The sequence below is a fragment of the Chionomys nivalis genome, chromosome 1 (assembly GCF_950005125.1).
Source record: "Chionomys nivalis chromosome 1, mChiNiv1.1, whole genome shotgun sequence".
Lineage (NCBI taxonomy): Eukaryota > Metazoa > Chordata > Mammalia > Rodentia > Cricetidae > Chionomys > Chionomys nivalis.
This window is the reverse complement of record NC_080086.1, coordinates 166,215,924-166,228,649: the sequence shown is the minus strand read 5'-3', so window position 1 is coordinate 166,228,649 and position 12,726 is coordinate 166,215,924. Positions and strand designations below refer to the sequence as shown.

The 12,726-nt window shown below is 39.8% G+C and overlaps 1 protein-coding gene across 5 annotated transcripts in view; it reads right to left on the bottom strand.

Annotated features, from left to right (window-relative positions):
- Positions 1 to 12,726, bottom strand: part of Dgki (diacylglycerol kinase iota) — a 459,452-nt gene that overhangs the window by 163,586 nt on the left and 283,140 nt on the right. For all 5 annotated transcript variants that reach the window (XM_057763104.1, XM_057763127.1, XM_057763112.1 and 2 more), the window contains one exon: positions 12,148 to 12,259. In XM_057763104.1, coding sequence (XP_057619087.1) covers positions 12,148 to 12,259 — 112 coding nt within the window. The remainder of the gene's footprint in view (positions 1 to 12,147; positions 12,260 to 12,726) is intronic.

Below are 12,726 nucleotides of genomic sequence, written 5' to 3'. Positions count from 1 at the left end.
CAGCCTATTGAGTAAAGGAAGGACAATGAGGACATGTCCTATGGATGAAATAACATAGTCTATTGAGTAAATGATGGATAATTTAGCCAAAGATGTTGGGAATAGTTCTTAGGACATATAGAAAAATATAATCAATATAACATGTCATATCATACACAAAGAAGAAATAAAAAAAGAAATATAAAAATTCCCAATCTGAAAAAGAAAGTGAGGTATTTATTCCATCTTCCAGGGCTTGGAGTGTTGTTGTTGCTGATGATGACATTGCTGTCGTTTCTTTTTATCAGAAGATGCTGCTATGCAGCTAGTTCTGAACCTGGAGCCTCACTCCTCCCGCTTCAGCCTGTGTAGTGCTGGTATTTCAGACCTGGGCCACCACACTCAGGCCCACTCTTTGGATCTTGAATGCCCTCTGAAATCAGATGTGTTAAATGTGTGTTTTCTAGCCCACGCCGTTATCAGAGATAGCAGAATCTTTAAGGAATGGAGTTTTGTGGGAGTAAGTTAGACAACTGATGTCATGCCTTTGAGGGGGATATCAAGACCCTACCCCCTTTTAGTTTGCTCTTCCTATGACGTGCCCCCACCATTATGTGCTGTCTTGGTATAAGCCCAAATGCAATACCCAAGTGGCCACTGAATGAATTGTGAGCCAAAATAAACCTTCCTTTGAAGGACAACTATCCAAGACATTTTCCCACAATAACTGAGCCCCTCTCTCTTTTTCAAGCATCCTCTCCGGCAGTGGCTACTCCTCCTCTGTGCTTCCAAGACACCTCTCACTCTTTGACTCACACAAACAGCTGTAGCACCAGGCCCACTTGGAATAAGTAACTCCCTTTCAAAATACTGCTTCCACTTTACAACTCTCAGGATAAAGACAATCAACAGGCTTTTCAGATGGCCTTGTCTCCAGAGTTCTAATGATTATCTTATGTCTTATGCCCTTGGCTCCTTAGGACTAAAGCCACCCTGTTTAAGCCCACTCTCTTTCTAGCATTTGAAGAGCCAGGGACTCGGTGCAGCTGGTGACTTATGAACAGGTAATCTACAGGCTGTTCTCTTATCGGTTCTTCTAGCATCCTCTAATCAACCTTCTGTGCTTCGGTAGCCTCAGGGAAACTAGCAATATGGGTTTCTCCCTCTCCAACACACTACATGAGTCATGAAGGAAGAAATTCTACCTAGACAACTAGTAGTGACATCATGATCACTTAGTTCACAATGTCCTATAGTGGCATTTCAACTGTATTTTAATAGATAAAGACTGCCTGAAGATCTGAGAGTAAAACAGCCCCACTGGTCAGCCTTACAGACCAGATTATGAGAATACACACCTCTAATCTCAGTAGCCATAGTGACACACACCTTTAATTCCAGTAACCACAATGACACGCACCTTTAATCCCAGTAGCCACATTAGTTACCATAGAAACTGGGTGGTGCATGCCTTTAATGACGGTGGTACATGCCTTTAATCCCATCCCTAGAGAGGATTATAAAATGGGAGGAAATAGTTCTCAACAGACAGTCTCATTCTGAGATTCCTGGAGGCAGAATTACCATTTTCAGACTGAGGTCGAGGTAAGGACCAGTAGCTGGCTGTTTTACTTTTCAGATCTTCAGGTTGAACCCCAATTTCTCTCTCTCTGAGTTTTTATTAACTGTGCTTCAATGTTCCACATGAGCTTTAACAATCATTCTCTTTCCATAGAACTATGTCATTAATTTTTATTGCTCCTCCCCAATTTCATCAAGAACTAAAGTGAACATCAGCATGCTGGAAAGTTCCACTGCACTAGATAATGAAGAAGTCTAAACAGCAATGGTGGCAGGGGTATTTCCCCAATGAGTGTCCATATAATTAACTACTCAGAGAGGAACTAAATCCATCTCCCTTTCCTCAGATGAAAACTGATTTTGGTTTGTTGTTATAATCTCTTTCAATGCTAGTACTTTCTGATTCTAGGTTATGCTTATAATTCAACAATATCATGTTTTCAAATACAATGTCCCCACATCTAGAATCATGGCTCCTTCTTTCTCTCTATCTGCCATGGTATTAATGTCCAGTCGTTGTCAAAGAAAAATGGGGAATTTATTTGGAAACTCTCCTTCTAGCCATTGTATAAGAGAGCTAAAATCCACAAATAATTTTACTTATATTGTGTTTGCAAATCTCCTTTTAATGACAAGACTTTAAAAAATCCAAGTACCCTTTCTCCCTGAGAGTAATTTTGTGTATGTGCCTTTTGTTGTTGTTGTTGTTCAATAGACACAGATTCTAACCAGTACTAACAGGTTATTACTAAGGTCATAACAGGACAAAGAAGAAGAAAAAGGAAAAATAATGCCCGATCGATTTCATAGTCTTAGAAAGAAATTTACCTAAAGATCTATGGTCCAATTTATAGAAAAACCTCTATGTTTTAAATCCACTTGAAGAAATAATTGCTACCTTAAAACTGTAATATCCTGAAAGTTAATATAGTGACAGAATCAACAATATTTCCTGAGAAATGGGATCTGGCAGATTTGAATAAATCTGGGAAGAAACTCATGCTGCTGATATTTTTAACTCTCAACTGTTAGTACTAGTCATTTATAGCAGACATGTTTTGTATCTAGCAAAGGAAGAATTGAAAAAGGCAAAGTTAAAACAGTATGTACTAGCCAACAATAAAACAGAATGTAGATTACATTCGATAAATCATCTACTCAGTAGATAATCAATGGAACTTGACATACAAAGAAGACATTGATCCATTAAGAAGGGAAAAATGAAATTATCTCAGAGTAAAGATTAGTAACAAATTGTATCCTACAGGAAGGGATGGGTTGGAAACAGATCAATAAATGTCACTGATCTCAGCAACACAGACAGGAATGTGTAATGCTAGCCCACTGTCTGTGAGACCGTAATTAGCAAACACTTTAGCTATAGGGAATGGATAAAAGAGCAGACAGTATGGGATAAAAGTCAACCTGCAGTTTCATGGAAATCAATGAGACTACGGAAGACTGAACGCCAAGAAAACCACTGCAGTGTGCAGAGCAACGCCCGTGCCATCATTACCAAATGATGCCTGTGTTCTAGCAATGAAACCAAATACAGCAAACACACATTTTCCTGTGTCATTAAACAACGGATGTGAAAGAAGCACAGCTGCCCTGGCTTACTGAAGTGAGTACAATATAATCAATCCCAAAGATACCACTTGTAAGGGAAAAGCGAGGCGAGAGGAGCCAAACAGAGATGACGTAAGAATGCCAAGCAGCACGGAGGGCCGTCAGCCAAAGAATGCAGAAGATCACAGCTCCACCTTTCTCTACTCCATGTGATGACCGCACCTCTGTGGTCTAAAGTCACTGCTTGCGGTCTAGTCTGTTTAGTCTGACTCAAGGAGAGGGAGACCCCATCAAGCTCCAACAGACAGTTCAAATTTATTGGTCACATATATGGCCTAGTTAAATTGAATGGTTTACAAAACAAAACCAAAAGTCAGAAGTTTATGAAGGGGACAGGTAGACTTGGAAAGTGGGTTTGGTAGGGGCAGGGATGGAGGGGAGACAAGGAAGGTGCAGGTGTGGGCAAGACCAATCTAAATACTGTATTATCTACATGGGCAAAATTGTCCAAGAACAAAACTATGAGAAAGGCGCATGAAGCAAGGCAGTGCACACTGACGTAAAAATGAATGGAGGGAAGGAAACAGAATTCAGGAAAAGATCCAGGACAACGTGCAGAAGGGGAAACTTCACTCAGCAATAACACTGGAGAAAACAATACATGTGTCTAATGGATGAATACTACTTTGTTAGATGCCCTGGAACAGGAGTTATAGACAATTGTGAGCTGCCATGTGGGTGCTGGGAATTGAACCCAGGTCCTCTGGAAGAGCAGCCAGTGCTCTTAACTGCTGAGCCATCTCTCCAGCCCCTGAATACTACTTTGTTGAATGCACAAAAGTTTTCTTGAGATCAGCTATTTACTTAGACCTCAAACTTTGAACTATAAATTATCAAGGAGACAATAAAGGAGAATGTTTTCCCAAGACAACTCGGAATGTATAAAGATTTTTAAGTAAGTGAATGCATGTGTGTGGGTATGTGTGTGTGTGTGTGTGTGTGTGTGTATGACTGTGTGTGTATGCATGTATGTATGCATGTGTTTATGCGTGTGTGTATGTGTGTGTATATGCATGTGTGTATGTGTGTATGAGTGTATGTGTATGCGTGTGTGTGTAGCCCTAACACAAATTAAGCATAACTTATAAAACCAGAGGTCACCAATGTGTACAAGGAGAATCCTAGAGGAAGTAGGGCATTAGGGTGGGAATGCTGAAGGAGGGACACAGACTAATGAAAATGATGTAAATACAGTGTATTTGTGTATAAAATTTTCAAAAAATAAATTATAAATAAAATAAAATAAAAAGGTGTTGAAAAGAGAAATGAAGAACACACACAAAGCAGACAGGATTTATTTGTATAAATACATCTCTCAAAAGACTTGTATCTCTTATAACTCAATAATAAAGGATGAACTATTCACAATCACATAAAAAACAGGAATTTTTCAAAAGACACAGTGTAATCATGAAGATAGCCTGTCCTTTCTCTCGTTTGTGTTGTTTAGCAGGCTGTCACTATTTGTTCCCGAGTTCTGTGACTTTATAAGACATATTTAACTCCTTCACGCATTTGTTTTCCATCGCCACTTTTATTATCTGTAGTTTTAAATCCAAATCAGCTCTTATTATTCTGCACATTGTGACTGTGTCAGTAAATATTAAAGAAAGCAGTTTTATAATTTTTACTAGGAGTTTTCAAAACATTTATCTCATTGAATCAATGCCTTCTGCCCTAGGAATTTGTCATAACAACTTCAACTCAGAGTTCACACACAACATTAATTGCAGGGTTATTTATGACACCAGACATCAGAAACTCGAAAGCTACATAAAAAGAGGGTTATTATGTAAATTGTGCTATGCTTATACAATGAAAGCGTAGGTTGCCATTTGTAGTAGGCTTTTGTGCTAATGATTAAATACAAAGAAAGACACTGTGGTAGGTAGAACAATGCCTACCGCCATTCAGATGCCATTGTGTGTGAACCTCTGTGTGGGTTTCCATTTGCTTTGTTATGACAAATCCGAGGAAAGAAGATACTGACTCAATGAAACAGAAAGAAAACTCTTAGCAAAATTATAAAAGCACTTTTTTAAATTTATGTTTGTTTTCAAACATAAAAACAAAGTCCCTTCCAGGAAACCCCCTGGAACACAAGCAACGATCTGCAAGTGTTATGATTAGATCGCCTCTTTTCACGTCAGTTCTTACGCTCATGCACAACATCAAATGAGCAAACACGGAGCATTTCAGTTTCCAAAAAGTACAAGACATCACTTCATGGAGAAGTATAAACCCTCAGCCTGGAAATCTCTGTCTTTTTTTTTTTTTTTTTCCAGACTGAACAACGCTTTGCTTTCTTCATCCAGATATGTAAAAGAACTTACACAGCTTAATGTGAATTAACAGAGAGATCAATGTGCCTTCTTCAAAGTGGAGGAGTCTAAAGTCAGGGGGAATGGCAAGTAAGGGGCCCGCTTCTTCATGTGCCTCACGCTTTGAACTGTTTTGAAAAGTTTTAAATTACTTAGAAATAGACTCAACATGAAAGGCCCTTCCTAACCATAATAGCAAAAAATTGTGGCAGAAACAAATACAAATTATAATTCCTGATTATGGGTTCTGGAAAACCCAAGAAGGCAATCAGGAGACCCAGTGCCCAATAAGGAATCATCTTAATTAGCAGGAATGCATCACAACCGAGTCAACTAAAGACTTCTCTTTGAAGTTTGCAATTACAAGATAAACGCTCCAAAAGAACTAGGTTTTTCCCCCTATTCCAGCAATTCAATTTAAAATCTCTTTCCATAAGTCAGCCCGAATTTCCTATTCTTTGGATGTACTTAAATTAAAAGCAGTGTACAAAGTATTTGTTAGCTTATTGCATGACCTTAAACATATATAGCCTTTAATGATTTCAGATATGTCAATCTTTAAAAAAATAATTTGCTGCATAAAAGCTTGACTGCTAGTTAAGGTTTTATTTATTTTTTTCAATATTTATTTATTATGTATACAATATTCTGTCTGTGTTGTGTGTATGCCTGCAGGCCAGAAGAGGGCACCAGACTCCATTACAGATGGTTGTGAGCCACCATGTGGTTGCTGGGAATTGAACTCAGGACCTTTGGAGGAGCAGACAGTGCTCTTAACCTCTGAGCTATCTCTCCAGCCCTAAGGTTTTAAATTATATGGAATTTACTTTAAATATTTTCTGCTTTGGAAGCAACTGCAGTCACTAGAAGTGGAAATTCTACCACACGTTTGACACTATCACATGCAACGTTGTCTTTCATGCTGTGCAAAGAGGAAACTCGAATCAGCATGACTTTAGGATTCCATCTCCTCTTCACCAAATCCCATACATTAATTCTCTCTCCTGTCCATCCACATTAGCAAAAGGATGGGGAAGAGGGGGGTTAACAGAACCTCCAACATCATCTAACCTAGAGAGATCAGTTATCCATTTTTAAATATAAAATATACTTAATTTTATGTTCAGGTCTCCAGTTTTCCATCCATTGATGCTATCCTACTGATTGCCTTTCCAGGCAGGTATATTATGTAAAATTATAAGCATGTATTGAAGATGGCTTATTGCCTTCTTATGGGGATTTCAGAGCTCTGTTCTTTTGCAATGCTGTTTCGCAATATCCGCCTTATTTAATGCAGTCATTCTTTGACTAATTGCCCACAGTAATCTCCTAGGATTCATTAATGCTCTTCTCCCTTTTGCAGTGGGTTGCTACGGCCAAATAATTCTGGGACTCCCCAGTCCCAATCACCTTTGTGGAACCTTCTTACTCCACACTTCTGGTATTCTCATCTTTTCACTTGGACACTGAAGCCAATATGACCATTTGTCTATTAAGCCCCAGAGGCAGACATTCCGTTCATTCACATCAGCTTCCAGGCACAGGTCTGATCATGCCTGACCCTTCGCCACAGGACCTCCATCAACAGCTTAAAGGATAGTTTGCATTTTCCTGCTCCTCCCCTTGACTGCAGCTTTATTAACTGTGCCATCTCTGAAGCCACCACTTGGAGCTCTCCAAGTGCATGTGCTCTCAGGCTGGTTGCCCTGAGGGGCCCCTGCATTCTAGAGACTCTGCCTCCTCTAGAGAGCAGTGCTCCTCTGAGAGCACCCCCTAAGAGGCTCTTCTTCCTGGCATCCCCCAGCTCTGTCCCAGAAGTTATCACTTTATTCTCTATCTTTCCTCCATCACAGAGCTGTGATGCACCCCAAAAGTGGGCTTTTCTTTTTCCTCACCCATGAAGCAGTTTTACTTGGTAGCATGTTACTTATATGTGGCGCTTGTTAATTCACTAATATGTGTAACGTGGTCCAGTTATTGTTGAATCTAGTCAATAAGCATCAGTATCCACTTACAAAAAAAATTGAGCAACATTCTATTCACTCCTATCTAGAAGAAAAATATGGCTTACAAAGCAGATTTGGAGTAAATACCTACTATTTGTTGAGTTCATAGACCCAAATCCAGGCTGAGTTTTTCTTATCCAAAATGTTTGGGTCAGAAATGTTTTGAGTTTCAGAGGTATTTCTTTTTCTTATTTTGGATTTTGGAATATTATGCAGACTTCAGCAGTGGAGCAGCCCTGGTGTGAAAATCCAAAACGGTCTGAAATCAAAGATTTTATTTGAAATGAACTACATTCAGACTTTGAAATGTCTGAATTCAGTCAATGAAAAACATTCAGAGTTCAGACATTTGGACTAGGAGTGCTTATCAATGCCATGTTATAAGGACATGCATATGAAAGACAGGGACCAGAGATGACAAAAGGACATTTTAAGTGATGCTCAAGGAAATTCAAGATCAGCAATGTCACAAAACACTGGCCTGGTTTGATCTGGAATAAGAATTAAGATGGAATCTGTATAGACTTGGTAAACTGTCAACTGGTCTTAAGAAAGCAAATGCTTCTTAGGAGCCCAGTGAAGGCTTGCCCAGACAGATAGTTGTTCCTGCCTGGATACACTGATTTTCACAAAATATAACTGTGCTTTTCATTTATTAAAGAAAGCATATTGTCAAAAAATCCCTCTGAGACATCTGTGGATTAAACAACATACTGTGGGATTCATTTCAACTTAGAACTAGTTGAATTAGTTAACAACTTAGAACTAGTTAATACTGTATATGAGTAGTCATTCCAAAGGCTGGGTGTTGTGAGAGCTGGGGCTTTGCTCTATTATTTTGCCTGCTTTCCAGTTTATTTTTATTATGTTTACGCCTGCGTGTCTATGTAGGGGTATGGGCATGTGGGTGCAGATACTCACAGAGGTAAGAAGTGTCAGATCCTCCTGGAGTTGGAATTTATGTGGGTACTCGGAACAGATCTTGGGTCCTCTATAAGAGCAACCTCTGAGGCATCTCCTCACTGCCTATTTTGTCTACTTCAAACTTAAAAACCTCATTAAAATATTTATTTAAAGAGCATCTGAGCGTCTGGCAGATGGCCATGTGGATAGAGAGCTTGCCATGCAAGCGCAAAGACCAGAGATCAGACCCCAGCATCCATATTATGTGCTGGAGCAGGTGCAGTAACTATTGGTGATCCACTGACAGGACACAGGGCCTCCTCAAAACAAGCTGATTGTCTAGAATAGCCAAGTCAAGAAGCTCAAGGATCAGCAAGACACTTTGCCTCGAAAAACAAAGTGGAGAGCAACTGAGGAAGGCATTCAAAGTCAACCTGTGTACTCCACACAGTCATGCACAAATGTGAACCCACACATATGAACATGCATACACACATACACACACACAAACACAGTTTAAAAATAAATATATACATACATACATACATACATACATACATACATACATACATACATAAAACATTTGAATAAGTCCTCAGAGACACTGAATAAAATGAAAACCCCTGGTTGATTCTCCAGGGCATCCCATGTCCTGGCCCTTTCCTTCTTCATCTGCTCATCTATATTTATGCACCATTAAACCGTTTCCCCACTGAGGACTATGGCTTCTTGTGTCTTCATATGTTTATAAATTTCCCTTTTCCCACGGTGCGGGATTCCATTTATCCAGACAAGTGGAAGCATGTTGTGCTTTGATACATAAAGGTTAGAGTCACTGCACACTGCACATTGCCCACTGCACACTGCCCATGCACACTGCCCATGCACACTGCCCACTGCCCACTGCACACTGTACACTGCATAGTGCACACTGCATACTGCACACTGCATACTGCCCACTGCCAACTGCAGGGGTGGAACTCCGCCAATCGCCACTCCCACCCCTCTGCTCTCCCTACTCTCCCTTCTGCCCTATGAAGCTGGTACATCTGGATTGTATCTGCGGTTCCCCTATCTTCGGCCTCCAGAGAGGACCACCAGGGACAATTCAGTGACTGTGGCAAAGAGGCAATCTTTATAACACAGCCCGTTTCCTACCTACTTGGCAGGCTGGTATTACTCTTACCCCTCCTCAGGACTCTGTGTTATAAATGATGCTTATGTGACATTACCAGATCACCAGGGGGTGAACGGGGCAACATGAGAAGGGAGTCCCTACCATTAAACTCCCAGTTAACTATGCCGTTTCTATCTGCTGCATCTCTCCGATTCAGACATTAATTATACAATCATAAACAAAACCACCAAAAGAGGGGGGGAAAGACTATATTAAGATTCTGATGCAGCTAAAGCAGAAGATAAATAGCCCTGGGACACTGCGAAGAAAGTCGGCACATGCAACTACTCAGTGTTGAAGAACAGGCAAAGAATGTTCACAGCTAGGCTTGCTGAAGAGCTCTTGAGCCAGGACGCAAGCAAAGGAGGGAAGAGTGCTGGAGAACCAAAGAAAAAACCCTAACTCTATAGGCCAGGTGTCCTATATTTAAATGTCCCCCAGAGAGTCATGTATGTTAGCACTTGGTCCCCAATTTGGTGGAACTGTTTTGAGGCTTAAGGAATCCTTAGGAGGCACAGCTTTGCTGGGGGAAGTATGTCACTGGGGGCGGGACGTGAGAATTTGTATCTCTGTCCTGCTTCCTGTTCCCTGTGTATTGATACAAATGTCGTCATCAGCCAGCTTCCTGCTCCTGCCATCATGCTGTCCCTTCCCTGCCATGAAGGACTCTATCACCCAGGAACCATAAGCTAAAACTTTCTTCCTCAAGTTGTTTTTGGTCATGGTAGTTTAACACAGCAACAGAAAAGTAGCTAATACACCAGCTAAGGGTATAAACCTTGATCTTGAGCACAGAGAGAAAGTATGGAACATTCCCTTTGGCCATTCAGGCCCTTGTAAAAGATCATCATCACCCAGACAATTCCTGGTAGCATGAAGAAGCTGTGGTATATGACAATGACTCAACCAACTCCCTCTGGGTTAAGGTATAAGTGAGAGAGAAAAAAACATAGGAGGACCATTTGGGGGAGCATGGGAGAGATCTATGGCAATTGTTAATTTGACAATCTATAAGCACCTGGGAGGCAGATTTCTGGGCATCCCTGTGGGATGCAGTCATTGAGTTAGGAAGACCCAGCTACAACCGTGGCACTGTTCCCCGGCTAGGATCCTGAACAGTAGTAAGTAGAGAAGGGGCTGAGAAGCAGCCTGCATTTACTGCTCTCTGCTTCCTCACTGGATGCAGTGTGACCTCAGCTTTGAGCTTCTGTTGCCTCTGCTTCTTTGCCATGACGGACTTTACCCTTGAACTGTGTGCGAAACAAACACTTTCCCCAGAGTTCCTTCTCCTCACAGCAATGGGAAAAGAAGTGAAGACGGTTGTGCTTTTGTTTATTAAAGTAGAAATACAGCCTTCTCACTTTTATGGATAGGGGCTGGCACACACCCAGTGCTATCCCAAAATTACAAGTGGAAGTTTTACTTTGATTTGTTGTACAAACTTTGAGTTTATATGATAACTTATATAATGCAACATGAAATAAGTCGTTTTTATAATCCCTAATTAGTCAACCTTAATTGAATAGGTTGAACTGTTTGAACGAACTTACACGATAAATCCAGTTTTAAATATAAATATACAATATTTAAGTATGAAGTAATGTGTATACTGTAGCAACTGAGTAGTACTAAGATGATTATAATGGTATCTTTCCTATCTATAATATTTTGTGATAAACCGTATATTCATCTCATGCTCAGTAAACAAGATGAAACTGGATGTAAATGACCAGTTTTTAAGTTAAATATTTATTTCTTTTTTAAGGCAGGAAAAGTATCAACCAGGTACTGCGGTTTGTATTAAAGCTGCACTACCTCTGTGCTTTGATGGCTTCATAAGCACGGAATGTCTTATTTCCTAGAAAGTAAAACAGAATCAAACCAATTTATCATTGAAGTTCAGATGATTATGAATAGGTTTTCAGACTTAAATGACACCATTCATGTTTATCCTAAGCATTCTTGTACTGTGTAGAGTTTATTAGTTGGTAAACCAAGAGGAAAAAAACTTTGTTATTTGACAATAGTTTTTTTAAACAATGTATTCTGATCAGTTTCTCCTACATCCGACTCTTCCCAGATCCTCCCTGCCCACCCACATCCGTACCCTTTTTTTCTCTCTCTCTCATTATAAAACAAACAGACATCTAAAAAATAAATAAGATAAAATAAAAAGAATACCACAAAGCAAACAGAAAAAAAAAGCCAAAGGAAAAGTACAAGAAACAAATACAAATGCAGAGACACACACATTTGCACACACAGGAATCCCATAAAAACACAGAACCAGAAAGAAAATGTGCAACAAAAGGCCTGTAATGTTAAAAAAAAAAATGCTTAGATAAAGCATTATGAGACAAAACCCTCCAAAAGTACTACTGAGTTGGTTTTGTGTTGGCTATCGAAAGCTGGGCGTGTGGCCTGCCAATGAGTGTGCTTTGTACACCCAGCGAGACTCCGTTGGGAGAAAACTAAGTGTTCATTTGTGAGCAGTTAAAATTATTTGTGCCTTACACATAAGGGTTTTTAATAAAATTGATATATTGCTCACCAAAGAGGCCATGGTGAATCCAATGACTTCAATGTAGCCATCATCGTGACGCTGGGGTTCAAAGTCGTGGTGATCTCCAGGGTTTCCCCAAGGCATTGTGCCAGCACAATATCTGCAAACCAGGTCAGAATCAGTTGAGGCGACCTCACTCTTCTCCTGATTATCTCTAAGAATTAACTTAGGGTTAAATACACATGCACCAAGGTCTCGCACATATGCTCATGACTACACAGGGGGTTTATAGTTCTGTGTGTCAGTTTATAAACAAACTTTTAAAAATCATTTCTAATAATTTGTGATTATTACATATAATAACACCTTGCTGTTCTTGATGCATACCTTCAAGTATGAAAAAATAAACTTATCTCTAAAACAATATAATTTTGCAAAAACAAGGCACAATTTTACAACAAAAGCATCCTGTGGTACCCATCCTTTCTGTTCGTCATCATTTGCCAACATTTCACACTCCAGGGTTCATGTTTTCTATGTAATGAGTTATCCTCATCATTTAGTAACTCTTAAATGAAGACAGCTTCACGCAAATGTAAAAGAGAACATGAACTAAGGTGATAGCAT